At 38.1% G+C, this 27301-nt stretch overlaps 1 protein-coding gene across 1 annotated transcript; it reads left to right on the top strand.

The window, feature by feature from the left end:
* The first annotated feature begins 378 nt into the window (after positions 1-378).
* On the top strand, positions 379-22244 carry pgap1 (post-GPI attachment to proteins inositol deacylase 1). The gene is made up of 26 exons (XM_053495900.1): positions 379-577; positions 4635-4788; positions 5124-5299; positions 5391-5562; positions 5645-5805; positions 7491-7543; positions 7785-7851; positions 7933-8038; positions 8144-8202; positions 8296-8379; positions 8979-9028; positions 10301-10352; positions 11107-11184; positions 13711-13786; positions 15070-15143; positions 15281-15332; positions 15419-15485; positions 15580-15685; positions 15777-15815; positions 15962-16146; positions 16425-16658; positions 16804-16939; positions 17063-17113; positions 18065-18279; positions 18379-18483; positions 19329-22244. Exons 1-26 carry the CDS (start codon positions 446-448, stop codon positions 19468-19470), a joined length of 2826 nt encoding a protein of 941 aa, XP_053351875.1. The 5' UTR covers positions 379-445; the 3' UTR covers positions 19471-22244.
* The last annotated feature ends 5057 nt before the right edge of the window (positions 22245-27301 follow it).

The raw sequence follows: 27301 nt of genomic DNA on the forward strand, positions 1-27301 counted from the left end.
CTCCGCACCTGTGTATGGAATGCACGTGATTTGACTTTAGACTAAAAGCTCTTTGGAGCTCAATGATAATGTTGCTTGCATCTTATAGACAGTTTATTAAATACTGAAAAAGCGTGTGAAGATGAGTGATTGCGTGCGTGTCGGGCTCAATACGTGACAGCACGCCAAGGAAACGAGTAAACAATCACTTCCGGGATTTTCTGTCTCGTTAGCATAAACCCCGCCCATTCTCTCTTGTAATTGGCCAGAACCTGACGATAACCTGCACTTGAATGGTTAGGAGAGCGCCTAATACGGTGACGTCATTTCCGCAGACGACCTCTCCTATTGGTCTGGATGGGGCGTGTGGTTTTTCAATGGGGGCGGAAAAATGGAGATACAGGCGACTATGAAGTCCACACTCTAGAGCTGCTGGAGACAGACAGAGACAGAGAGGGAAAGAGAGATGCAGGCGCTTATTTACGGGTTCTACGTGGCGGCTCTCGCGCTGCTGTTGACCGGGTTGCGCGAGCTGCTGTTTGGCTTCGAGGAGAACCGGTGCAGCATGACCTACATGTTCGAGCATCCCGAATACCGGGTGAGTTTACCTTAACGACTGGACATGTCCCAAATCGCGCACTTCCGGGATGGACAGGGTGTCATAATAGAACACCACGCGCGCGTGAGCAGCTGAAGGTGCGGTAGCCATGGTAACCTGCTCGAGCGTATTGGTTTTACGACGTGTGTCTGAGGAGCGTGGAGTACCTGTTGTTTCTGCACTTTTAAAAACTTGTCATGCGATTTGTAGCTCGGTTGTACACGGCAGGTGACATTTGCTGGTTAAAGGTTGCCAGGTTATTGGGTTTAGCTGCTTATAAACCTTGAGGGATTGACGATGATTAACCTGGAATGAATCACGAATCAGTGAGTGAAAGAGTCGAATCGGTTAATGAATCGACTTATTGATTCATTGATTCGTGATCAATTGTTTAAACGATTAATTTAATTCATGGTAAGTTATATCAGTTAAAGTTATAGTATAAAAGTCAGTGCATATACGTACTTTCCCATTGTTGTTGAATGAAAGAGTTAATGAATCAAGCTGAATGACTTGTCACAGAGAGGAAGCTGAGCCGAACGGCCATTCGAATCTTTTGCTTACTGATTCGTGATTCGTCTCAAGTTTTCTGTAGCAGAGGTCAAACCTTTTTTTTGCAGTACTTATTTGACTGTAAAATAAATCCCACAGACCTCTCTGAGCGGTTTAAATTATTCAAATAAGTAAAATAATAGGTAAATAAGATACAATAATGTATTTATCACAGCTGTATTGAATGTACATACCTGAAATAAGCTCTCTGGATTTTAAAAATGTGGTCTAAATGTATATACTGGTAAAAAAAAGAAATTTAAAGTAAGATCTTCTAAAACACACACGCTCATCCCAAGACACCCTGACAGAATTTCCTACCAGTTGCAAGAAATGATGGCTCGATATCCGTCTGTGTTGGAGCTCGTTATGTCCTAATAAACTAAAATGAAATAGGCAGTAAAACACACAAACCATTAAAAAAAAACTTAACATAAAGTTGCTTGAGGTCGTAGCATCGATTCATGGGCGGGCCCAAAAATTATTTAGTTTTGGTTTGTACATGGTATTCATGCACAGGAGAGACTGACAGGTTGGATGAATATAAAGCACAAGTGCCACCGATTGCCACACACTGACTCACAGGACTGCTTAACTGAAAGTAAAAACCTCAATGCAAAGCACATGATTTGCATCCGAATTTAAAATGCTGTCTTAAATATTAAGACACTTGGCACATCCGATCCTGGCACAAGAATCAGAGCAATAGGTCTGTTCGTGTCTTTACATCTTTGTGTGAAAATTAGAGAACATTGTGCCACTTAGTAGTCTGATTCCATTTAGTAGCGTCAATAGAGTTAGTGAAGCTAAAACTGATTAGATTTTTTAGTAGTGATGTGTCGCCTCTGGAAGTACTTTACTATTAATAATTTATTTGTGAATAATTGTCATGGTGCACATAATGCTGTCCTTATGCACACGGGTTGCAACGTGATCCAAGATTTCAGTTCTTCCTGATGTTAAGTCACGTCATCCAACCTTTTATTCACTCAATATCTCCAACATCATAGGGCACATTATTATTATTGCTGAGGACATAATCTATGTGTTTAAAACATAAGGTACAAACAATTCTCATGCAATATTAATTTTTCTGCAGCCACGTTATTTTTTTTTTGTTTTAGTTTCTTGTGTTAGATTGTTGAGTTATTGATCTTTAGACTAAACCTATTCAGTTACAGCTAAAATAAGTAAGATCACAGATATTTTATTTACTGACAATGTATTATACACTGCATGGACAAAAAAAAAAAAGTCGCGATTCAGAAGGGTCAAATTATTAAGCTGCATCAAGTAAAGAAAACAACTAAGGAGATTTGAAATTAATGGAACTGTGTTACAAACTCGACAACACATTATTAAATCCTGTACATAGCCGAAACATCAATGTTGTGGAAGAAATGTGGTCAGAAAAAAAATCATGAATAGAGATCACTTAAACGCTTGGTGAAATTACATGGTAAAAAAATGTAGCAGTAAAAGTAAACAGAGCAATGTTTAGGAAGAAAAGTAAGAGCATTTCTATATACACACACAAAGTGATGAAAACCTATTGCATTGGGACTAAACAACTGTGTGTCAATAAGAAAACAAGGGAAAAAACAAAACGACTTCAGTGCGCTAAAGAGTGCACTTTGGAGCAATGCAAAAAGGTCATGTAACCTGATGAGTCCCGATTGAGCGTATTCCAGAGTGATGGGCGTGTCAGGGTAACAAGGGAAGCGCATAAAGCGATGCAACCATCGTGCATAGTGTCCACTGTATAAGCCTCTGGAGACAGTGTTATGATCTGAGGTTGCTTCAGTTGCGCAGGTCTAGACTCAGCAACGTTATGGAGCAATTAAGTAAAGTCAGCAGACCACCTGAATGTACTGAATGACCAAATTATCGCATCTATGGAGGGTTTTTTACCCCCCCTTTTTTCCCTGCCATACTTTAGGACTCAGAATGTGATAAAGTGGTTCTGGGAGCATGAAGAATAAATTTAACACATGAACACACACACATTGTGTGCTGTAATCAAATCTAAAGGACTGGGTAAAATTTTAGAGAGATTTTTATTTAAAATATTAAAAATATTTAGCCAGGCAGTGAAGATCCCCATACTAGTTATTATAAGGATAGTAATTCAAGTTTATGTTTCGTGTCCTACCAGTGGCAAAAATGCTACCTGTAGCTGTGAATGGTCCTATTGCTGCAAAAATATTGTATCGTTTTAGGTGAGGTGGCATTTCCTGAAATACTGGTAGCACATTGTGATGTTTTTAAAGTTATCAGAATGTAAACCATATCACTTTACACTGGTAGCACTTTCTGACATGTTGATCAATCAATCAACTGTTAAAGTAACTATATACATAATCAAATGTCAAAAGAAAAAAAAACTTTCAATACTAGACATGAAGCCACAAATTGAGGGGGGTAGTAGCACTGATTTATGGGCGGGCCTGTGAAGCCACAAAAATGATGTACTTTTGGTATGTAAATACTGTACATAGTAATCATGCACAGGAGAGACTGACAGGTGGGATGAATATAAAGCACAAATGCCACAGATTGCCACACACTCACTCACAGGACTGCTTAACTGAAGTGCAAAACACATGATTTGCATCTGAATTTAAAATGATGTACTAAATATTCAGTCATCATGGGATCTGGTGCTGGCACAAGAATCAGAGCAATATGTCTGTCCGTGTCTTTAGTTAGTGAAGCTATAAATTTTATATATATATATCTTTGGAAATATTTTAGTATTAATAATTTATTTGTAAATAATTGTCATGGTGCACATAATGCGTGTTTGTAACGTAAGGGACAAACAATTTTCATGCAATATTTATTTTCTGAGGTTATTTTCCTAGTTTTAGTTTTCTTTTTTTAGATGGTTGAGTTATTGATATTTAGACTCAACCTATTCAGTTACAGCTAAAAAAATTAAGATCACAGAAATTTGATCTACTGACTTTGTATTATACTGTAAATTGCCCGGCAAAAAAAAAAAAGTCACCATTTCAGGAGTGTTACATTTTTGAGCTGCATCAAGTAAAAAAACAACTAGGAAGATTTAAAATGACTGTAACTGGTTTAAGAACTCATAAGAACAACATATTATCCAAACCTGGAAGCATAGTGCTAAACCGTCAATGTTGTGGAAGACATTTGGTCAAAAAATAAATCATGAATGGAGAGCACCTAAACGTTGGTGAAACTGCAAATTAAAAAAATAAAAACAACATTAAAAATCAGAGCTATGTTTATGTGATGAACTGACATGGTGGGACTAAACAGCTGTGTCCATAAGGAAACCACGTCTAAGACTTAGAAGGCTTTGGTTTGCTAGACAGCATAAAGATTGTACTTTGGAGCAATGAAAGAAGGTCATGTGATCTGATGAGTCCAGAGTGAGCCTATTTCAGAGTGATGGACGCATCACTTACCAGATTAAAAACAGACTAGGTATCACCAGGATCGTAATTCGGGTGTGTGTTTTGTGTGTGTCCAGCGTGTCCAGCTTCCACGGCGTGTAGCCCGTCAGTACCCTGCCTATGGACTCTACCTATACGGTGAAGGTCTGTACGCTCAAGAAACACGAAATCTCAAACTCAGCGGTGCTCCTGTGCTCTTTTTACCTGGAAATGCTGGCAGCTACAAGCAAGGTAAGACATGATTCATAATTGTACCTGTAGAATCCTCGAATCCGGTCGGTTAATTGTTTATAACAGCAGCAGCACATACTCCGGTTGAGTAGACCTGTAAGGATGATGCTTCATGTAATCTTACATGTCAAGAAAAGCATTTAAGATAAGATAAGATAAGATAGGTCTTAATTAATCCCGAAGGAAATTGTTTTTTTTTAATTGTTGAGATATAGGATTTGTCCGTCAACAGACATGTATTTTAATATTTAAAAGACTGTCCAGTGGGCGAGACACTGCTGATTATGCATTTTGTTTAATTAGAACCGATGTTTTGGTGGTGGTGTTGCTTGCAGTTCGTTCCCTGGGATCCGTGGCGTTAAGGAAAGCTGAGGGCTTAGAGGGAGGAATCCACCTGAACGTCTTCACCATCGACTTCAACGAGGAGCTGGTGGCTCTTTACGGTGGAAGCCTGAGTCGGCAAACTCATTTTCTCTATGAGAGCATCAAGGTCATCCTGCAGCTTTACAAGGTCAGGGTTTGGGATTAATGCACAATAAACTGTCAGATGATATTAAGGATGATTATATTAATATTGATTAATGTACATGTACACTTAACAGAACAATCCAGATCCTCCGAGCAGCGTGGTGTTGGTGGGTCACTCTATGGGTGGTGTGGTCGCACGGGCTCTGTTCTCTCTCCCTCGCTTTAATCCTCGTCTGGTCAGCCTCATCCTCACCCAGGCCTCTCCTCACCAGGCACCTATTCTCTCCTTGGATCCCTTCATACTCGGTTAGGAAAGTTCTCAAAGCTTCACATTTTGCATGTACAGAATGCAGAACTGTACTAGCATTGGTATTCTTCCCTGCTGTAGATTTCTACTCGTCCGTCAGGAGGCGCTGGAGTGCCCGAGCAGGGAGTTTGCGTAATGTGACCGTCTTGTCTGTGGGAGGTGGATACCGGGACTATCAGGTTCGATCAGGCCTGACCACCTTGACCTGCCCTGTAGACGACCCGAACAAGATGGCCGTCATGGTGAGGAAGAGCAAATGCAACGGAATTATATACAGTGCCTTGCAAAAGTATTCATACCCCTTAAACTTTTCCACATTTTGTCACGTTACAATCACAAACATAAGGGTATTTTACCAGGATGTTATCTGATAGACCAGCACAAAGTGGCACATGATTGTAAAGTGGAAGGAAAATGATTTACAAATAAATATCTTCGTGTATAAAGTATGGCATGCATTTGTATTCATCCCCCCAAGTCAATACTTTGTATTTTGGGGGGTGTGTCTCTATCAGCTTTGCACATCCAGAGAGTGAAAATTTTGCCCATTCTACTTTCCAAATAGCTCGAACTAAGTCAGATTGGACGGAGAGCATCATGAACATCAATTTTCAGGTCCTGCCACAGATTCTTATTCAGATTTAGGTCTGGACTTTGACTGGGCTGTTCTTGCACATGAATATGCTTTGATCTGAACCATTCCACTGTAGCTCTGGCTGTATGCTTAGCTTGATGTGGTCTTGGTAGGTGTGCAGTCGTGCCACACTCTTTCCATTTTTTCCGATGATGTATTAAACAGCACTCGGTGAGGTGTTCAAATTTTTTTATAACCTAACTTCTCCACGACTTTATCCCTGACCTGTCTGTTGTGTTCCTCAGGCTTCATGGTGCTGTTTGTTCACTAATGTTCTCTAACAAACGTCTGAGGGCTTCACAGAACAGCTGTATTTAGTTAAGATTAAATTGCACACAGCTGGACTCTATTCACTAATTCTTGAAGGCAGTTGGTCCAGTGGATTTTAGTTAGGGGTATCAGAGTAAAGTTTTATTTGAACTATAAAAATCCAATTTGAAAACCATTTAAACCATTTGAAAACCATTTCGTTTTCCTTCCACTTGTGTGCCTTTTTGTGTTGCTCTGTCACATAAAATCCCAATTAAATACATTTACATCGTTTGTGGTTGTAACATGACAAAATGTGAAAAATGTCAAAGGGTAGCACATCGATTTACCAGTTAATAACAATTAATTTGGACACAATTCTCTAACAAAGTCGAATATGATGTGTTCTTATTGACTCAAGGTGCCAACACACTGATAAGAGTGTGGAAACAAGACATGCCCACAATGAACAATGTACACTGTACACTGATTACCAGATTAAATAAACTTTAAAGCTAATCAAGGAATAGATCTAGGTTTCATTTAACCTTAGTTTCATTTTGCTGGTTAATAAATGCTCATAAATTATAATGAATTATTTTAGAAACTGACCCCACATCAAATCAAACATTTAAATAAATCTCCCAACAAATTTTAATCAGGGTTTAGTAATTGGATAGAGTATCATTTTTTTAAAAGCTAAAATGAGGATGTGGCATAGTAGTAGCACTGTGGCTTGTTTATGTGCCCTGCACACACTCAGGGTGTACCCCACCTAGTGCCACAAGTCCCCTGGAATAGGTTCCAGGCCTCCTGTGACCCTGTACAGGATAAGCGGTAAAGAGGATGAATGACAGTGAAATTGGAGGTATTTGACAACATGTGAATAGGCAGTTCTCAAAGTTGATCTGCTAGAAACAGGAAAAAAAAGGCAAGCATAAGGGTTATGCTGAATGAATAAATCTAAATGTAAATGTTATTACTGGTCACAGAAACAATCATAAAAACATGTGATCTCATGAATCTGTGCTGTTTCTTTCACAGGTGACTGCTGTTCCCAGGACGTGGGTGTCTACTGATCACCTGTCCATCGTCTGGTATGTACAGTATCACAGCTCACATCCTAGTGCGATAGAGTAGAACTGTATTTGACCAGTGTGTGTGAGTAGCTTTGGTTGAAACCATGTAACACTCAGCAAAGTGTCACAATAAGCATAATGCTTCACATAGCTTCTCTACTTGATGCTCCTGTGTCTCATGTAATTTTTATTTTTATTAATTTCAACTCCATTTTGTGTGATTATCTGTTTGTTTGTTTGTTTTTTTTCCCTCCCCAAGGTGTAAGGAGTTGGTACTGGCCACAGTGCGGGCATTCTTTGACCTCATTGAACCTGAAACAGGGCAGGTGCGTAAAGTTTTGCTTAAATCAGCATTCATTTTGTGTGTGTGTAGGATGTGACTCGTACTGATGTCTATTATTCCTCAGTTCACAAAGGACACTGAGAAAACGATGTCTGTACTGAATCATCACTTCATTCGGCACCCGGTGCAGCTCCCTGGCGAGCCAATCGACCCCGCAGTCAGCTTTTTAGGTGTGTGAGTGTGTTAACTGTATCTGTTTAAAATCCCACATCACATTAAGACATGGATCAAGCCTTTTCTCTCTTCTCTCTCGCTCTCACTCACTCCCTTTATAGGCCCCCTAGATGCCTGGAGTGAAGTAAACACACTTCGTCTGTTCTACAGCGCTCCCAAGGTGATACACTCTCACGTACTCAACTCCACTAATAGTGCTCATGGCAACATGGGTTGAACATGTCCTATCTTTAATTTATCTGTGCCTCTACAGGAAGTTCGAGTTCAGTACTTCCTGTTTGCGCTTTCCAGCCGAAAGGAAGCCTACACGCATTTCTACTGCCGCAGCAACAACCTGGTGAGTGTGTAGTCTCAATTTGCAAATTATGGCGTAGATGGGGGGGGGGGAAAAACCTCAGTGATAAGTTCTTCAATGTAAAAATCTTAGTTCGCAGAGGAGTGCTGCTGGAGATTCTTTAAATTAAGGAGGAAAACGTGTAATAATTAAAGATGTATGAAATATACATCTAAAGGCTGTAGCTGATTTGATTACAGGATTTTTATTTATTAATATTTTTTGGACCAATATTTGCTGAAGGCAGCAGGTCGCGTAGTGGTCAGCTTGCACCTCCAGGGCACGGGTTCGATTCCCGCTTTGGGTCTGTGTGCATAGAGTTTGCATGATTTCCCTGTGCTTGGTGGATTTCCTCCTCCCATGGTCCAGAGACATGTAGATTAGGCTCATTGGCATTTCCAAATTGTCTGTAGTGTCCAGGGTGTATCCTAGCTCATGCCCCAAGTCTCCTGGGATAGGCTCCAAGCCCCTGGCAACCCTTTATGCAGGATTAAAGGGTATAGATGATGACTGAGTGATGAGTTTGCTGAAGACATAAAGCTGTATTAGGAGAGCGTATATGATTTGAAGAGTGATGTCAGGGATTCTGCTCTGCCTCACAGGAAATGTCCAGCTGGCTGTTTGGCTGCACGCAGATGAACGGATCTGTTTGGTGAGCATTACCAAGTTAATGTGAAAAGCAACATGAAGTTTATATTTTAAATGGTTCCACTAGAAGGCTGTGAGAGGGGTATGACTGCATCTCCACTGATTTATAGTTAATATGGGAAATTGCATGCAAAGGTTAACCTTACAATGGGGGGAGAAACAGTAGGCATAAAACTCATGGGGTTCCTACCAGACCATACTGATATACTAAAAATACTGGGCAACTACACATGCTACTGTTGTCTAAACCAGCCATTCCCAAACTTTTAAAAGCAGTTTAAATTGTGAAAAACATCAGAGGCCGCCTCACACTTTTAATCACAACTTTGATCAATGCACAAGCTGAAGATACATGAATATGAATATATTCATTTGTTTAAATGTTTAAATCTTATGGCTTTGTTTTATTAGTCCTGGTTACTTTTTTTCAACCTATAAAATAATAAATCATAAATATTTTTCGGGAATTTTGATTACAAAATTAATTACAAAATTGAAAACTATAAAACTTTTTATTTGTTGTAAATTACCTCTGGGGCTCACCTGTAGTACCGTTTCTACCCACTAGGGACAACATTGGTCTAAAACTTTACTTTTCAATTAAACATTACAGTTTGAATGCTGAGCGTCACAAAAGCGAAACAACAAAGATTTTTCAGAAAGTACAAACACAAAGGGAGGAAAGGTCCACATTCCATGAAATGAAAACTTCACATCCATAAAAACATTTTAATTTAAAACAAGGCACATGTAAAACATTTGTAATGTTCACTCCAGTCTTTTTCGTGGTACAGGTGTAATGCCTCATGCAGCTGCCTTTAAAGAGTTTGTAGTAGATCTGTACCATTTGTTATGTCGCATCCATAACACTGCTAAAAGGGTGTATATGTTCAGGATGTAAACCGTTAAATGAATTTAGAGAATTAGTTTATTTTCTTACTGAAGAGATGACATTAAAAGTTATGCAAATTCATTGACTGATACTAAGTTTATACACTAAGGTGCATGCTCACACGTAAGGTCACTCCGTAGTTTAGGCGTAGGACTAGTGATCAAAAGGTCCCAGGTTTAAACAACACCACCAACACGTTGCCACTGTTGGGCCCTCGAACAAGGCCCTTAACCCTAGATAAAGATATAAAATCTAAGTCGCTCTGAATATAGGCGTCTGCCATATGCCGTAATGTAATAAATCCGAAATATTGGATTATATTTAGCAGATCTGTTAAATTGATTATTAAATAATTAATAATGATTTTAATTTTATGCCTCTTAGTGTTCAAGCAGTGGATTTGTCCTTCAGAACAGAACTTCTTCCAGCTTATAAGGTAAGTTTTTTTTTTTTTTTAGCCTCACACCTCTTTGTAAACACGATTTTGAAAATGCATGCAAGCCTGTATAAGCTACATCTGCTTTTCTGTCGCACACTTTGAGAGCGCTCGTTGTTCTGCTCTATTTTTTTATAAAGGTAACTGTGTAAATATTACAAAGAATCGAAGGTGCTTTAACTGATCTCTGCTACGTTTCTGATTTACGGTCTTCCCCAAATGCGTTTTAGAGTAAAAGCTTTAATTATAAACATTGATTATATTTCAGAAAACTTTATTGTTGACTTTAGATAAATAACAGTTCTGAAGAAAGGTGTTATATTATACAAGGTGCGGTCAAGTCAGTCACTTTTGATTGTGCTTAATATCAGAACACAGTCATCAAAGTAAGACTTTCCTTTATTTCTCTCTTCTTTAAATACCCCAATATGTGGAAATGACTTGGAGCGAGGTCAGGACTGTATGGGAGATGTTGCAGTAACACTCTGCTAAGTTCCTGTAACTTGCAAGTGGTGAATGATTGTGCGTACAGTTATTTTGATGGCATACATGTTCATTATTATGTTTAATGTGCTGCATTGTTCCACCTGAGTACACAGCGTGTAGTGTAACACTATTGTCCTTGCACATCCTTTGGTCTTTCTTTATTGTGTATGGTGTTTCACAAAATTATTGTTGCATATAACTCTGTAAAAGGTACGTGATGAAATTTTGGCATGATTCTTAATGGTGGTGATTTTTGCTTTTGCTTCAGGTTCTAATTGTGAAATTGAGTGAGCTGGTCGCCGTCTCTCATCTGGTCCTCGATGCCTCAAACCCCAATGCGCGACAGGTACAAAATCTGTTGTTCCTCTTTCTCACTTGTTTATTACTGTATGTGATGCACGTTGCCAGTGGAGGCATATTCTTCAGTGTTCAGGAACTCTAAGGAATGATTAATACTTCCGCATCAAATCTGCCCTGTGGCAGACATTCCCCCCACGGCGTAACCTGTCATGCATCATCTCAAAAATGTAATTATATGTCGTGACAATGTGATGCAGACCGCAACAACTGAAATGATTAGTGCACACTGTAGCACTGCATTTCTGGCTTCTTCTGTAGGTTAATAAATCGTGAGTTTGGAGCACAGATTATTACATTAAGACCACAATTATTTAATTCAAGCTCTTCCTTTAAACAAATTATAGACACTGATTATTATATAAAAGATATATATTGTATATAAAAGATACATAATTGATCATCCTTCTGTCAGTTTCTCTCTCTCTCTTTTTCGCTCATGTGGATCGCTTTGATTTTATACAGGTTTAATTTAAACTTTGACTGAGATTTGACTTTAGGTTTTGCCTGTTAAACTTAACCTTGTGTTATCTTTAGGATGATTTAAATGTTTCCGATATTCTTAAAGTTTCTCATGTCACAAAATGCAAATCGCGTAAAAAAAGACCTGAAATGATTATACACACTTTTTAAATGTCATGTAAAAATGTAATACAGCGGTACCTCGGCATACTATTTTAATCCGTTCTGGAAGCGAGGTATAAGGGGGGTATAAAGACCAGGGCCCGTATTCACAAAGCTTCTTAAGCCTAAAAGTTGGTCTTAGTGACAAAATTCTTAGAATTATGACATTTTCTTAGAATTTCCTCTTAAATTTGGGATAAAATTTTAGTAAAGATAAAAATGATTCATGAAACATCTTGGTCCTAAAAACAGCTCCTAAGGTAAAGATTGTTAGGAGTAGAGAGGAGGACTTAAGAGTTTTCATAGCAGAGGACAAAATGGTGGAAAGAATAAATATTCTTCAAACACTGAACATAAGACTTAAATTAAACACTGCTCTTTTGGTTTTCTTGTTGTTTTACTTCCTTCCAGAAGATTGTTGGCTACATACTATCTAAAAGTGCAACTTAAAAATCATGTAAATTGGTGAAAGCTAAGCCATTTTGCTCTCATCAATCCGAAATGGATCACAAGTAATAAAATTGGTTTAATAAATAAATGTAAGAACTTAACTACCGTGTGGAAATTGGTTGCTTCAAAAGTAGACACATTTTCAAAATTTGGCTGTTATAATTATCTTTAAGATATTTAGCCTATAACAGAAACTTTGCATGAAGTTCTTCATATACAAACATTATGATTTTACTGTCTATTCTATTATCATATATTTTATTTTCACAAGAGCACATTTTAAGACCATGACAGAGGTCAGAGGTTATTATCAACCAATCACAGTCCTTGAATTGCTGCATCATCCCTAGCAACGGGGTCGACCACACCTCCTCACTAAGATAAAGGGTTTTGTACTTTCCTTACTCAGAGTTGCTCTAAAAGTTTTTCTAAATCACTTTTAGTCTAAGACTCTCAAGATATCTTATCTCTAAGATAGGAGCCCTCTGAGAGAATTCTAAGGAGCTTTGTGAATATGTGCTCACGTCTTTCACATAGACCTATAGAAAATAAACACAAGGTGTCAAGTCAGGTGAATGTGGTGGCCATTTCAACAGCACATTGTCATTTTCACTGGCACAAGAAAAAGTAAAACATTAAAATTTAAACAAATTAGTTTTTACACATCTCATTAAAATGTGAGATTATTTGAGCGAGAATTGGTTGTTGTTAGACTATGAAATGATGTCTCATGTCATACATGATTCTTAAAATTTAAATCACATGTGTAAGAATATATGTTAAAACAAAGAGAGAAAAAAAAAGTCACTAAAGCAAATACAGTGTGTTGTATAAACATTGAAATAATTGAACAGAGACCGGTTGATCCTGTGTACACGCCCATCTTAGGGTATATTCGATATGCAAAAACAGTGGTTACGTGACAAAAGTGTAGCAACTTGATCATTCCTTTAATAGAAAGAGCCTCCCTTAGCTGTTGCTATCTTCCAAATTCTTTGCGTATATAAACTCTTGTTGCATCTGAACTAGTCTGATAAGCCAGACTTAGCAGATTCCGTAAAAAACTTGTGCCTTTTTTGCGAGGCGCTCTGTGTCTGCTATGATGGTTGTTTTAAAGAAAATTGTAGTGAGGTGTCAGGTCATGTGATCTCAGTGCCATGGAAGCGAGGTTGAACCTTATTACCATACCAAAAGTACAGGCTGCACAAAATTCTTTTGTATAGATAGATGTGCAAGGCCCTGGCAAGACTCATGATTCTTATGAATATTCTTCTTCTTTATTGTGTACTCGTATAGTCTGAATCAATCTTTAAATATAAAAAAAAAACAACAACAATGACGCAGAACCTTTTAAGTTCATAATGGTCTTTTTGGTGTATTCTGTGACTGCAACAACTGTTCTGCAAACTTTTTTATTTTTTTTAAATATATCTCGTTCCAGTTTATAGTGGAGTGCGAGTGGCAGAGGGAGGAAAGCCTGATCGTCTCCGTCCCCGTCCCTCATGTCCTGTCTTTTGGTGAGCTCTTTTTAACACCCTCAGAAATCGAAATATCAGATTTCACTTTGGTGTGAGCATTTTGTAATCTTTCAGGAAGAAATTTAAAGGCGAGTGGTCTAAGTTAAAACACATTCAGGCTCTCTAAAACTGAAAATCTGGCATCGTTTAGTCGAACAATTATTCATTTGCAGACAAAATGTATACGCTGTAGTGATTACAGCGAGTAGATCTAATATTTGGCATATTTCTTAAATTTATAATTCTCAACAGAGATGAGATTTTAAAACAAATGTAATTATTCTTGTATTAAGCCAGAAGTCTGGATTCCTATGCGTGAGATTTGGTGGCACTTGGCACAACTTTTCTTAATGTATCAGGCCTGTTGATGTATGTAGTAATGGTTTTGATGATTTAGAGACGATTCTAATTGACACTACTTCAAATCGACTCAAAGAGCCAAGTGAGCGTGGCTAAATCTAGTTCCGTTCGATCCTCATCTTGTGTCTACAATTAAAAAAAATATATCAAACTTCATACCAGGAAAATGTCTATGGATCCAGACTTTAGGGCTGCCCCGAATTATGGATTATACCATGTCTGGAAATGGTTTTAATCATCATCATTTCATTAACACCATACTGTTTTCATTACATAAATTCACTTTTTATGTGATGTAATCCATAATAGCTTTAATTAAGTTTTTTTAGGGCAGCGTCTTATTTTTAGGATTTACAAATATAAAAAAATGAATAAGCATCCACAATCATTTCTTAATCATTTCTCAAGCCATCAAAGGTTCTTATTTAGATTTCATTTAAAACGTTATGGCATTCGGAGATGCCCCTATCCAGAGCAAATTATATTTAATTCATTTTTAACTTGTATTTATGTCACACAAGCTGGGATTTAAACTCATGTCCTTCTGATGTTTCTTATTCAATGTTTTAAGCACTGAATGACACGTATAGTAATGGGAAATATTAGGAAGGCACTATCGCTGCTTGAATAAGGATTTTAAGGAAAAGCAACTATGATTCTGACCTTTAAAGCCAGAGACTCCAGTAGTTTTCTTAGGATTCACATCATACAAAAAACTCAAAGCTGATTTCTTCATCCCTAATTATTTAATTAGGATTAAATGAGACAAATCGTTGGGGCTAGTGCACGCCTTAGCTGGTTATTATTGTGCAACAGGCTTTTTGTTGGAAAAGTAGTAGATCTTTACGATTCACAAAGCGAAAAGAACATCAATATTGTAGTAGTGATTGATTAATTGTTATAATGATGTGGCCTTTGGTCAGGTTTGACAGTAAGCGATGTCACCATTAACTCCTCTGGGCTGCAACACACTGTACAACTGCAGCACTTTCACCAGGTAACGCTCACCCTGCTTTATGTCTTTATACGCTATAATATGTGTTTTGTTTTAAATTGCAGAATATTTACATAAAGCTCACGGCTTCTTTTGGATGTCCGTCAAATAATGAATCTGTAATGTTCTCTCTCCAACAGGTTTATCAGGCCTTTAGGATCACAGTGAGCAGCCAGTGCAAGATCGCCAAAGGTAACTGATTGAATAAAACTTTACATTTCAGTACCAGTCATGACAGCTGGTTAAGCTGGTTAGTTTATTTATTTTTGTACTTGTAGAAAGACAGCCTAGTATCTACAGATTGAAGGTGCCATGGTTTCGGGAAGATTCCTTCGTCACAGCAGGGTATTCAAGCCAAGCATGTTTTTTATTTTGTTTATCTAGTTTTTCCCGTCCAGCTGCTTACTTTCTTGTGCTTTTAATAAACTATAATTTCCAGAATTCCTTCAGCCACAGAGATTAGTGGCATGCTCCACACAAACCGCCAAGATAACACCTCAAGTGCCCTCCTACAGCTCCACACTGCCCCTAACTGCCAGTACAAGGTGATGTCCTGTATTTTTTCCCTATTTTTATTATTTTTTTATTTTAACTATCCAGAGAGAGTGAATAACGGTGTATTCGATCTCCTTGTAGATCTCGGTGCGCGCCTCCTTCCCTAAAGTGCTCGGACAGGTAAACACTGTAACACTGTAACAGGCTGTAATATCAATCAACCCTTCCATCCTTTTACATCCTGTCCTGCCTTCTCTCTGTCTCAAACAGTTTAAAGGATTCCACTAATAACCCAGCTGACTGATTTCAGTTTATTGGTTTCTCAGATCCTGCGTTTCTGTGGACCTGTGCTTCCCGTGTACGTGGCTGTGGCGCTCCTGCTCGCTTTAAAGAGGCAGCTGTCTGCCGTCCTGCGAACGGGTCGAGCTGTTAATGCCAGAGACACAGTGGCTAATAGTTTACAGCTACATAAACTCGAGCCTCCTGTCCTGCTGCTGCACCTGCTCCTCAGGCGAGTTCACGGTCTGGTACTTTAGCTAAGACCTCAACTGGCATCCCTTTATCTTATGAAGTTCTCAGTGATTTTTTGGCTTATTTTATTTGAGAAATTATATTTGGTTGTAGTATAAGGCTATCTGTTTTCTCTTTCTATCTCTAACTGATCTATATAGTTATACTCTTTTTGTCTTCAAGTCCCAATTACATTAGGTTAACACTCTATTTATCTAATATTTATTTATAATAATCTCTCTCTCTCTTTTTCTCTTTCACTTTCACACACACTCTCAGACTGGGCTGGTTTCAGGAAGGCTGGTCTGCTCTTGGTCTCCCTGCAGTGGATCTCTTGCCTCTGACCCCATCGGAAGACGTGTCCCATGATGTAGCGGGGGGGCTTGGCCAGGACTGGCCCCGTCTTGTTTCACCACTGCTGTGCATTCTGGGTGCTGCAGTGGCTTTTTGGGGAAGTGCTGTTCTCAGCATGTCTTTACGTGCCCTGTCTCTCCTCTTGGCTCCACTGCACAGGTAAATAACTGAGTAAAGAGAGTAGAACCTGTGTAGAATGTTATTGTTCGTGTTTTCTCTGCTAAACCAAACAAAGTGGCTGTCATACGTAGTTAATGTTCCCCGACTTGAATTACCTGAATCATGTGTGGCATTTCTGGTGCAGGCCTTCAGTCTCTCGTCACTGTGGCACCCTTTATCCTCATGCTCAGATCCTCCTCATCCTCGGTCTGAGCGCGCTTGGCGGAGTCACGTGTGGAGCTCTTTCAGTCACCATCAGCTTTCTGCTCTATCTCTACCGAGTACGCAGCCGCAAAAACTTTACAAAAAAGTTCCACAGATTTAAACAGAGCATTTGTGTTTTTTTTAATGCTACTGCTCATTTATTATGTGTTTTAAAACTGTCATTGTGTGTTGTTGTCTAGGTCCTCCGATTACATATGACGGAGAGATATTTAAGTCACATGATGAACCTGGTAAGTGCTCAACATCACTGGAGGACTTTTTGCAGGTGTTAACCGGTGCTGGTTAAAAACGTGTACATGATGCACTAACCTCCTTGAAATGATGTGAAGACGTATTTTTTGATTGTGACCGCAACACACTTCCTGTAGGTTGCTCGTTATAAGGGTGTCTGCTGAACGGAAAGGGCAAAGTGTGGAAAAATGATGAAAAACATTTGAGTGAACCCTGGTGGAATACGTGTCGTGACCTCAATTTTGTGGCCAAGAACACGTTGTCAACACAATATACGACTTCATCAGGGGAAAAGGAGGAAAGGGTTTAGCGTGGCCAAGTTATAAGGTTAGCCAACCGTAACCCAATTGAGCAGCATCTCACTTCCTGAAAGAAGTGACTGAAAGGAGGAACCCTTAAAACGCACAACAACTAAAAGAAAGTGAAGAACAAATGAATAAAACAATGTAGCACTGTAGTGACGCATGGGTAATTTACTTTATCTCTACCCGTGCCAGTACTTTTGCATAGAGCTGTTGGTCTTTCACCAAAGGTGCTATGTTCTAAGTTGTTTAACAAATCTAGATGTAAATTTTAGGAAATAAAGCTGTCTATCGTTTTATATTCATGTTTTGATCTTAAACTCGAACGTCTTCAGCGTAAAGCAAAAAGAAAAGAATTGGCCTTGCTGTTCCAATACTTTTGGAGACATGGTTGACATGTCTGGTCTCGACAGTTTCTTTACTGATTACTTTAGCACCATTGAACCTACAGTGACAGACCTGTAGTAGGGGTGTTGGGAATTTTTAAGATTCTTTTTTTTTTTTTTATGTATGTTTGTATTTATTTATTTTTTTATTATTATTTATTTTTTTTATTGAGTCTGCTATTTCTTTTTTTTTTTTATTAACCTTAAGCATTCTACGTCTACTTTCTCCTCATATGGTCATTATTATTCACCTTCTGAGCAGGCACCACAAAGTATGCAGCAGAACACAGAGAACGGCTGCAGCACTAGTGAAATCCAGAAGAAGCTCAACAAATGTAATGGCACCCCGCTCTTATCAGAGTCCGCACTACAGGAGGTCAGAGACGACCTGCAGCTTCACCTGAACGTGTCTGCGGTACTTACTCTACCTGTGATACTCTGCGCTCCCTCGCTCATCTACTGGAGTAAAAACATCAGGTAATTGTTGTGTACGCTGATAACACAGCCCGTGCTCTGTCCGTTAAAACACCACCATACACACACACTCTCTCTCTCTGCTTCACTTTCATCTTGCAGATATTCTACTCGTTTGGATCCGGACCCATTCTGGCCACAGACGGTACCTCTGCTCATCGCAACCGTGCTACTCGTAAACTGCAACACACTCCGACTGAGCCACAGGTGAGTGTGTCGTGTGTGTGTGTGTTTGTGTGTTACACGTTTGTTAGATTAGTTTAATTTTGGAAACGGAGATATTGTAAAAAAAAAAAAAAATTTTTGGATTTTGTAGGAATGTGCTTGATATATGTAATAATGTAATAATGGGTATTTCAAATCAATCCAAAGTGAAAAGGATATGCAACCCATCTTAGTAGAAGAGCTTAGGATATTATAATTGTATTGCAGCGATCTTTTACATCATTAATTAATTTTGAATTAGGCTTCTGTAGGGCTGCAAAATTGTCGTCTTTTTAATCCAGATCAGGGCTTCGGTTTTCTCAATTAACGTATTCAAGAGATATGAATTCATAGACGGTACAAGAAGTTGGTCCAGGACCTTAGATGCAATCAGTCCTAATTATGGTGTTATGATTACCTTAAGTCACATCAGAACACTATCTTGGGAGAATGAGAAACTCGCTATTTAGGCACTAGATAATTTTCTAGCGTTATAAAGAGAGACCTCTCATACACGTATAGAAAAGAGAGAGAGAGAGAGGGAGAGAGAGAGAGAAAACGGGTAGAATGGGGCGAATGAGAAACTCCCAGTTCATGTGTTTACTCGGTGTCACTAAAAACAGGGCTTATAATATGCACTGATGATGATATCCACTCATCATAGCTTCTATAGCGTGTTATATTAATGTATATCTCAGTAAAGTTTGTCCACAAGCCAGAATCAGTGTATTCACACCATGTCATGATGATAAATGCTTCTTCTGAAGTTTTTTTTTCCATGTTTCATTGTTCTGTTATCTGATCTCTGTGTGTGTACATGCGTGTTCACATGCATGTTTCTCTTGCAGTAAGCTGATGCTGTGGCCCACTTCGCGCGTGTTACTTCCTCTCAGTGTAGCCATGTTGACATTTTCTACGCTTCATCTATATCGGGTCACTCACTTCCTGTCCGCTGCTCTGACGCTGCTGGCGGCTTCCTGTTACCTTTGACCCCCGTCTCAATCCACAAGACCAGACCGAAACAGCCTTATCGTGCCCCTGCATTGGCGCAGTGATTCCAGTGGGTTTAAGAATCACGTGGTTGGTCATGTGACATCATGCTGCTGAACAGGGTAATAGAGGTCATTAAAGAGTTATGATTTCTTTATTTATCTTTTTTTTTCCCTCTTCGGGGTTGTACTGTACATTTGCTTATAGTTCGAGTCATAACAGATGACCAGCAGCCTGCTTATCCTGCCTTGGTGTTTCTCTGCTTCTGGGTGTGTGCCTGCGTGTCCAGCCTTAAATCATTTTTAATATCCAGTAGGGGATTATTTTTCACAGTATGCACAACAGCCTTCCGATTATATAAATCTCAAAAGACTATTTTTTACATTAACAGGTCATGCAATAGTATAACATGCCTTTTTTTACATTGAAAAGATTTTGCCAAGCAATTTTTTTCCCCTGCAAATTTAGCTCTAATGTAGTCATTAGAACCTTCCAGGACATGATGTCTGATGTCTTGCTCTGGAGCTACGACCTGAAGGTGGAATGAAAACGCTAGCTCTGAACGTTCAGATGTTACAGAGGCGGCCATCTTGGAACAGCAGAACGAGGTGGTTACTCTGAACGCTTTGGTGTTATTTCGCCTACATGTACAGCTAAGGTTTTCCAAAAATGTATTTTTAACATGATGATTTTTCCAGATTTGTGAAAAATTTCTTTAAGGAAAAAATAAATGTTCATAGTAGCTCCAGTACAAAACTAAGGAGAGATATGTCAGTAAACGTGACTCCTTTGTTCAGGGTAAATGCAGAAAACTGTTGAAAACTAAACTATTTTCAAAGCTTTTATACACTGTCTGGCTAGAAAAAGGTCACCATTTTGAATGTGTAAAATTATTGGCTTGTATCAAGCAAAAAAAAAAAAGTGCGACTAAGAAATGTTAATTATTAAAACCTGGAAGTATAGTGTTGAAGTATGATCTTTGGTTGGAAATATTAATGGATGTGGATCACTTGAAGTTGCATCATGAAGACAGTAGAAATCAGTCCCGTGTTTACTAAGTGTCTCAGAGTAGAAAATCGCTCCTATGTGGCCACAAACTCCCAGAGTGATGTGATGATTTTTGTCCTACTTTTTGTAATAGGAGTAAGAGCAATTTAACAACATTCTTAAAATAGGAAATCACTCCTATTTCCATCAAAATGTAAGAGAGCTCCGTAGGTGTCCTAGAAGTTGTGTTGGAAGTTGCAAGGCGGAGGAGAGACATTTTGGTAACATCAAGTGACACTGAGCTTATAAAAATACGTATGGACAGAAATAAAATACTTTTTTTCTGTAACACATCACATGCTGTATAAACATTAACGAAGATTTCGTATGCCGTCTCCACAGAGGTCTGCTGCTTTGCGTTTCTTTAGTAGCAGTGAAGATGCAGCTTTGAAAAAGTGATGATTTGGGTTTGTCAAAGCCGTCAATATCAGAAACGATGAATTAAACTCTGCTCTTACAGCACCACAGATTATGCACAGATTCATACGTTTCCTCGCCACACAGCGTGAAAAGAACAAAAAACAAGCCTGCATTCATGCGCATCACTAGTTTTTCCCGCAGTTGCGGGCATCATCCAAGGCAAACGCATTAAAATAATCATCCTGAGGACTGATGAGGAGGCTTATGTAGACCAAAAACATTATCACAGCTTGGACATTCAAATGGTTATGGATGCAACATGATCATCGATTTAATATATACATATAATATTTTAAAAAACATTTTAAAAACACATTAGCACTTATCATGCATAGTGTCCACTGTGCAAGCCTCTGGAGGCAGTGTTATGATCTGGGGTTGGTTCAGTTGCTTAGGTTTAGGCTCAGCAGCGTTATGTGGCAATAAATTGAAGTCAGTGCGTCACACCTATGGAGTTTTTCTTTTTCCCTGATGGCCTGGACACATGACCTGGACACCACATTGCACACTAAGGATGCTTGAATGAAATTGAAATGTACGTGACTATTTTTTGGCCAGGCAGTGTAGCTTACATCACCTTTGTGTACAGTACTTATTATAACATTAAAGGGTTACACAGGACCTTTTGTTTTTTCACAAACGTGTCTATGTCTGTACCGGTTAAGTCTATCATGGTTTAGTGTTGAGACAGCGATGGGATTGTAGTAAATGTAGAGCTCTCTCTCTCTCTCTCTCTCTCTCATTCAGCTGTCTCTCTGGGTTTAAAAATCAGCACACACCAAATCGTTCCAGTCACTCATCCAATCAGATCAATCAGATTGCGAGCCAGTGCCTTGCTTCATGCCCTTTTCACCAATAAGGACAGATCAGTGATTGTCAATCTGACCAGCGTTCATGATTTGCTTCAACACTTCATTCTCTCAGAAATGGGATAATGTTTGGAATTTCCCTGTTACATAGGACCAGGTTTCCCCAAAACACCCTCCTCCCATGAGAAACGACATGCTGGTGTGTCACCTGCACTGTGAATGTACCATGTTTGCGATTGTGATTTTGCTAACCACTGTTACCGTGTGCTTTCTTCTTTTACGTGCTGAAATCTAAATGCAAGCAGGTTTCTTTTTCTAGTGAAACTTTTGCCTAGGGGTTTTGTATAGGTGTGTGTGTTTGTGTGCGTGTGATATTTTTTGAAATTGGTGTACACTGTGACATGCTGTGATCGTGATGTGTTTCTACACCGTCATGGCTGACTACGGCAAAAAGTCACCTTTCATGGTGAAGAATAATTTTATTTATTGTTTTTTTTTTTTTTTTTTTTTTAATGCAATTTCATCCTTAATCAGATGATTTCCCCAAGAATTTTTGGTGTTCTGTGTTATTTGCACTGAAGTTAAAAGGTAAAAATATGCTCACAATTGAAGTCTGATGGAATATGATGGAATATGTCATATGGGTATATGGGGTATGGAATATGATGAAGTGCATCTTCTATAAGCATGAGCAAAATTTCATTCTGTTTTTTTTTTTCTTTTTTATTAATTATTATTTTTTTTTAAATATTTAAGTAGGCTAGAGTTGGGTCTAATACACAATGTATTTCCTGGTGTGAACCTTCTCTTTTTACACACCAGTGTTGGAGCAGCTTTAACTTTTCATGTTACAAGCAGGTAAAAATATAGGTCAGGCATAAAGGGTTCCAAGAGTTACAAGCTTTTCAGCCTGAACCAGATCCAAGAAGAGGTAGTATAGTAAACTTTATTTATTAACTTGCAGATCACTGCCTCCTGAACCAGAATACTGTTGTGGCAAAACCTGCCCTAAGCACGGCTTTATATAAAGTCTGAATCTATTGGCTACATCAAAAAAAAGAGAGCAAATGCTCATGATGGCATTAAAAAACATGAACAATGAGCATTTACTCTTAATGTGTCAGAGCTGATATTGTCCTTAAGTGCTGCGATTTTTTTTTAGTACTGGACAGAAGAAAAATCAAGTAATGTTAGGTGTACTGTTCTGATTTAGGTTACTTCAGAAACCATTTTGAGTCCGAAATAAAAACATTTATATTAAATTTGGTATAAGAAGTAATGCCTATAGATCCAGACTTTTTGTTCGCCCTAAATATTATCCTGAATGTTTTTTTTTCTGTACCTTCTGTACTTATTTTATTTTTTTTAAATAATTTTTTTATTTTAGTTTTTTGGTCATTCTTTCCTTACGCTACTGTTTGAATTTTCACATACACAAGAGGTGTTCAGGTCAAACCGGGACTTTTGATTGCGCTGAATAAAAGAACACAGCTTGGTGATTGCCTTTCGTGATCACACTTTCTGCCTTGATGGTGTCCACGCACTAGTGAAACACTGCAATAAGTGCATTAGTGTAACACGGGATTAGATAGAGAAATGGAGGTGGGTTTTACTTTCGTATATGTGTTCTGTTATTGTGCACAATGAAAAATCCCAGCTTGACTTGAACGCCCCTCATGCACCTTGAACGCACCTTGTTTAAGCGTTATGTTTACAGGACGGTAGTAATGTGTACTTCTAATGAACAAATAAGACACAGGTTAAAAGTATGAGTTGCTTTTTCTTGATGGAACACTTTCCACGTGCCGCTCTGTGTTAACACAGTATCTGTATATAAGGTACGTAATATGTCCCATGATTGAAAGCTGACTAATGCTTTATTATTATTTTGGTCCACATGAAGCTTAAGCTAAAGCACTTGTGGTTACTGTTGTCTTAATGCTGTTACTAAGCCTTGAATTATTCCTTATTAGCCAAGAACACTTAAAGAGGTTACTTGATGTGTTGTCAGAAATGCTGCCAATAATAAGTAAACATGTAGATTTTTTATTTATTTATTATTTTTTTTAAACAGTTTCTCATGAAGGATTTATTGCTAATTAGTGCTGGACTAAATGTCAATCGTTTGTTTTAATTTGAATTTTTAAAATCTAATAGAGTGCGATGGATCAAATACAAAGTAAATATTCAAAATGTCAAGACTTGATTTAGTCCTGTAATTAATTCAGTTCAAGGCTACTGCTGATGATTGCCAAGGTCGAGTGTCCAAGTGAACTTCTCAGGATATAAAATAATGTGTTATGGAGATGGCTTTTAATGCTTTTTTTTATGTGAATATAATCTACATTCTAACTAATGTTTACATTTGGGAACTGTTATAAAAAATAAAATGTGAGTGAAAGTTTGAGAGTTTTTATTTTTTTAATTTCTTATTTCAAGTTTTAGTTCTTGTCAATTGTTTAACTTTTGTCAAAATTTTGGATCATAATGCGCTGTTATGTCTTGTAGATTAGAGCGACTGAGGCTTGTAATGGTAGTATTCTGACAGAGAGCACGGCTGGGTCACGTGTCAATCATATTATTCCTTTACTCACGCCTTATATAGGATTAGCATTCTTTCAAGGGCATCGAGGCACCACAATGTCACGTGCATAGGAAGTAATGTAAGTAAGACTAAAAAAAAACAGCTACTTAATTTCTCTTTCCTATAAATCTTATTTGGTTGAAAGCTCCAAAGTGTCCCAATTACTTTGTCACCTGTTTAGCTATAATATGAGGGCTGTGCCAAAAGTATTGCAAGGGCCGGCACAACCCCTTTTATTAACTGACACAGGTGGCTCAAATTGCAATTCAACATATTCTCCTTCACAAGAGATGCATTTGCGCCATTGCTTAACCCAATTCTCGAATTCTCTTTTAAAATCTTCTTTGTCGCAGTTGATGTTCTCCCACTGTTACAAAATGTTTACAGAGATGACACTATTGATGAGAGCAACGTACACAGCTAAAGAAGGGGAAACCAGCATTGAAGACAAACCATGCAATGGGAGACCATCAACTTTCAGATTTTAATTTCAGGTGTTTATAGCAAAGGAATGTTGAATGGGAAAAAATGCTTTGGTTTAAAGTTTCATTTCATATGCAGCCAATCACTTTTTTAAATTAATTGAAGAGCAAATAAAAGAGTTAGCTATTAAAATGTAATTATTCTTGAACATATAGGCTAAGCATAACAACAATCAATAACCCATTATATTATAAGGCTCTGAGTTACTGAACGGAAGGTTGGTGGTTCAACCCGACTCCGCCCGGTTGTTGCTGTTGGGCCCTCGAGCGAGGCACTTCTCCAGGGGTGCTGTATAACGGTGACCCTGCACTCTGACCCCAGCTTACTAACAAAAAGCTGGCGTAGGCGTAGAATAGAAAATTTCTCTGTGCAGTAATTTATATGTGACAAATAAAGGCTGAGAAAAAGTTCACTTCTTATCCTTCGTGTTGCTGTTAAACAGCCCTGCCAGCTCTGGGGAGAGATGAAGTGATATGTTCTCCTCTGACCATCCGCTTCATTTCCTGGTGTGCAGGTATCCTGTGTAGTGTAGACCCATTCAACAACATCTTAAAATAGAAATCAATAGAAATAGATATATAACATTAATAGGTGTAGTGGTAAAGGGCTTCATTGAGAGAATCAGAGACAGGGTTTTACTGCAAAGCATGCCAGTGGATCTACAAACCGAGATTTGTGCCCAAGTCTCACCTACACCCATCGTGTCCATACTTTCAGCTGCACATTGTAGACTTGTATATAATAAAACATCCTTTTAGCACACTTAAGTGCTCGTGGTACTGTTTGAAATCACAGTATATAGGCTAATGGTTTAATAAACACAATATCCAATTAGCAGCGGCTCCCATTTAAGCCTCCTACTTCCTCTCCGAGTTTCTTCTTCCAGTCATCTCGGGTATCCATTCACCCTATACTTATAACCTTCCTTTTTTCATTCTGTTCCCCCACAGTCTCATTCTTCCAATTCTGCCTTTCCCTTCTTTTTTTTCTCTTTATCGCTCTCAATTCCATTTGTCTTCCTTCCATCTTCCATTCAATTTCTTCCTTCCTTTGTTTTTATTCTTTCCCTCCCTTCCTTTACTTCTTTCATATATCATTTCAATTCCTTCCTTCCTCCATCCCTTCCTCCCTTCCCATTCTGTTCTATTCCGTCTCTCCTTTTTCCCTTCCTTTTCATTCCTTCTTTTCATCTATCATCCGAATGTTTTCCTTCCCCCCTTCCTTCCTATATATTCCTTTCTTCCTTTCTTGTTCCTTTCTAGTTGCCTTTTTTCTTTCCACCTACTTTACTCTTGATTCAATAAATGACAGATTACAGAAGAACGAAATGGAAAACAGGAATAAACAGAGGAAATAGGAAGGAATTATTTTCTATTTTTCTTTCTTTCATTTATGTTAGTTTATTTTGCTTACTGTATGTCCTTTCACACTTGCCTCTATCCTTTTCTTGCCTTTCTCTCTTCCTACCTTAACTTCCTATCCTCTGTCATTTCTTCTGTTTATATAGATTTTATCTACCGTCCATTATGTCTCCTTAACCTTTTTTTATTCTTTCTGTTCTTAAATATATATATATATATACATATATATATGCGCCAAGCAATATTTTTAAATTAGCTTATCAATTTTAATGTCTGTTTTCTATAACTTTATTTATTTAATTTATTATTTTCCTTAGTAATTCAACTCATTGATCGACTCATCTTATTTTATTTGATTTTATAATATAGTTAATCTTGTGGATCTTAATTGTCTACTATTTTATTTGTAAAGATTTTATTCTTATATTCCTGTTATGTCCAATGTAAAGTGTCATTAGGTATTTAAAGTGTGTGTGTGTATTCTTCTTCTTTTTTCCAAACACAGTATTAGGAAATCTTAAGGAAAATTAAAATAGTATGATGTATATTTTATTAATATACTACAAATAATATTATTATACTGTATATATCTATATTTAACGTATAGCAAAAAAAATCATATAAAAATATTTATACACGTTTTTCTTTTCCTGAAGTGTGTATACATTTTTTTGACTGATACTGTGTGTTTGGGGGGAAAAGATAGGAAATACTATATGCTATCCCCTTTCCTGTCCTTTCCCCTTTTCTTTGTTTTTCATTTCATTCCTCTTCTTTCTTCCATTCATTTTCCCCTTCAATCCTCTTCTCTTTCATTTTACTGCCTTCTTTTTCACCCTCCAAAAATCTTCCCTTGTTGAACTTCCTTTATTATTGCAGTCTTTATACCTCACTATATATTGTATTTATTCTGTACTTTGTTTCTGCGCATATTTTTCTCATAGCATGATGAACACCCTACACACACACACACACACTTTTGCCCCTGCAGGAGCGGTCTGTTCCCATCAGCTCCTCAAACTGCTGAACCGTGCTCTCTCTGTGTGTGTGTGTGTGTGTGTGTGTGTGTGCACGCTGTGAGCTGCCACTGCAGGGGAAGACGCTGGGACAGGAGGCAGTGCAGGAAT

This window comes from Clarias gariepinus, chromosome 5, assembly GCF_024256425.1.
Source record: "Clarias gariepinus isolate MV-2021 ecotype Netherlands chromosome 5, CGAR_prim_01v2, whole genome shotgun sequence".
Lineage (NCBI taxonomy): Eukaryota > Metazoa > Chordata > Actinopteri > Siluriformes > Clariidae > Clarias > Clarias gariepinus.

Bases quoted from the DNA above. Each gene is read 5' to 3' on its own strand.
- pgap1 (XM_053495900.1), top strand. From the start codon at position 446: ATGCAGGCGCTTATTTACGGGTTCTACGTGGCGGCTCTCGCGCTGCTG. The intron at 7,852-7,932 runs GTGCGTAAAGTT...ATTATTCCTCAG, and splicing joins TTGAACCTGAAACAGGGCAG to TTCACAAAGGACACTGAGAA. The intron at 8,203-8,295 runs GTGATACACTCT...GTGCCTCTACAG, and splicing joins TGTTCTACAGCGCTCCCAAG to GAAGTTCGAGTTCAGTACTT.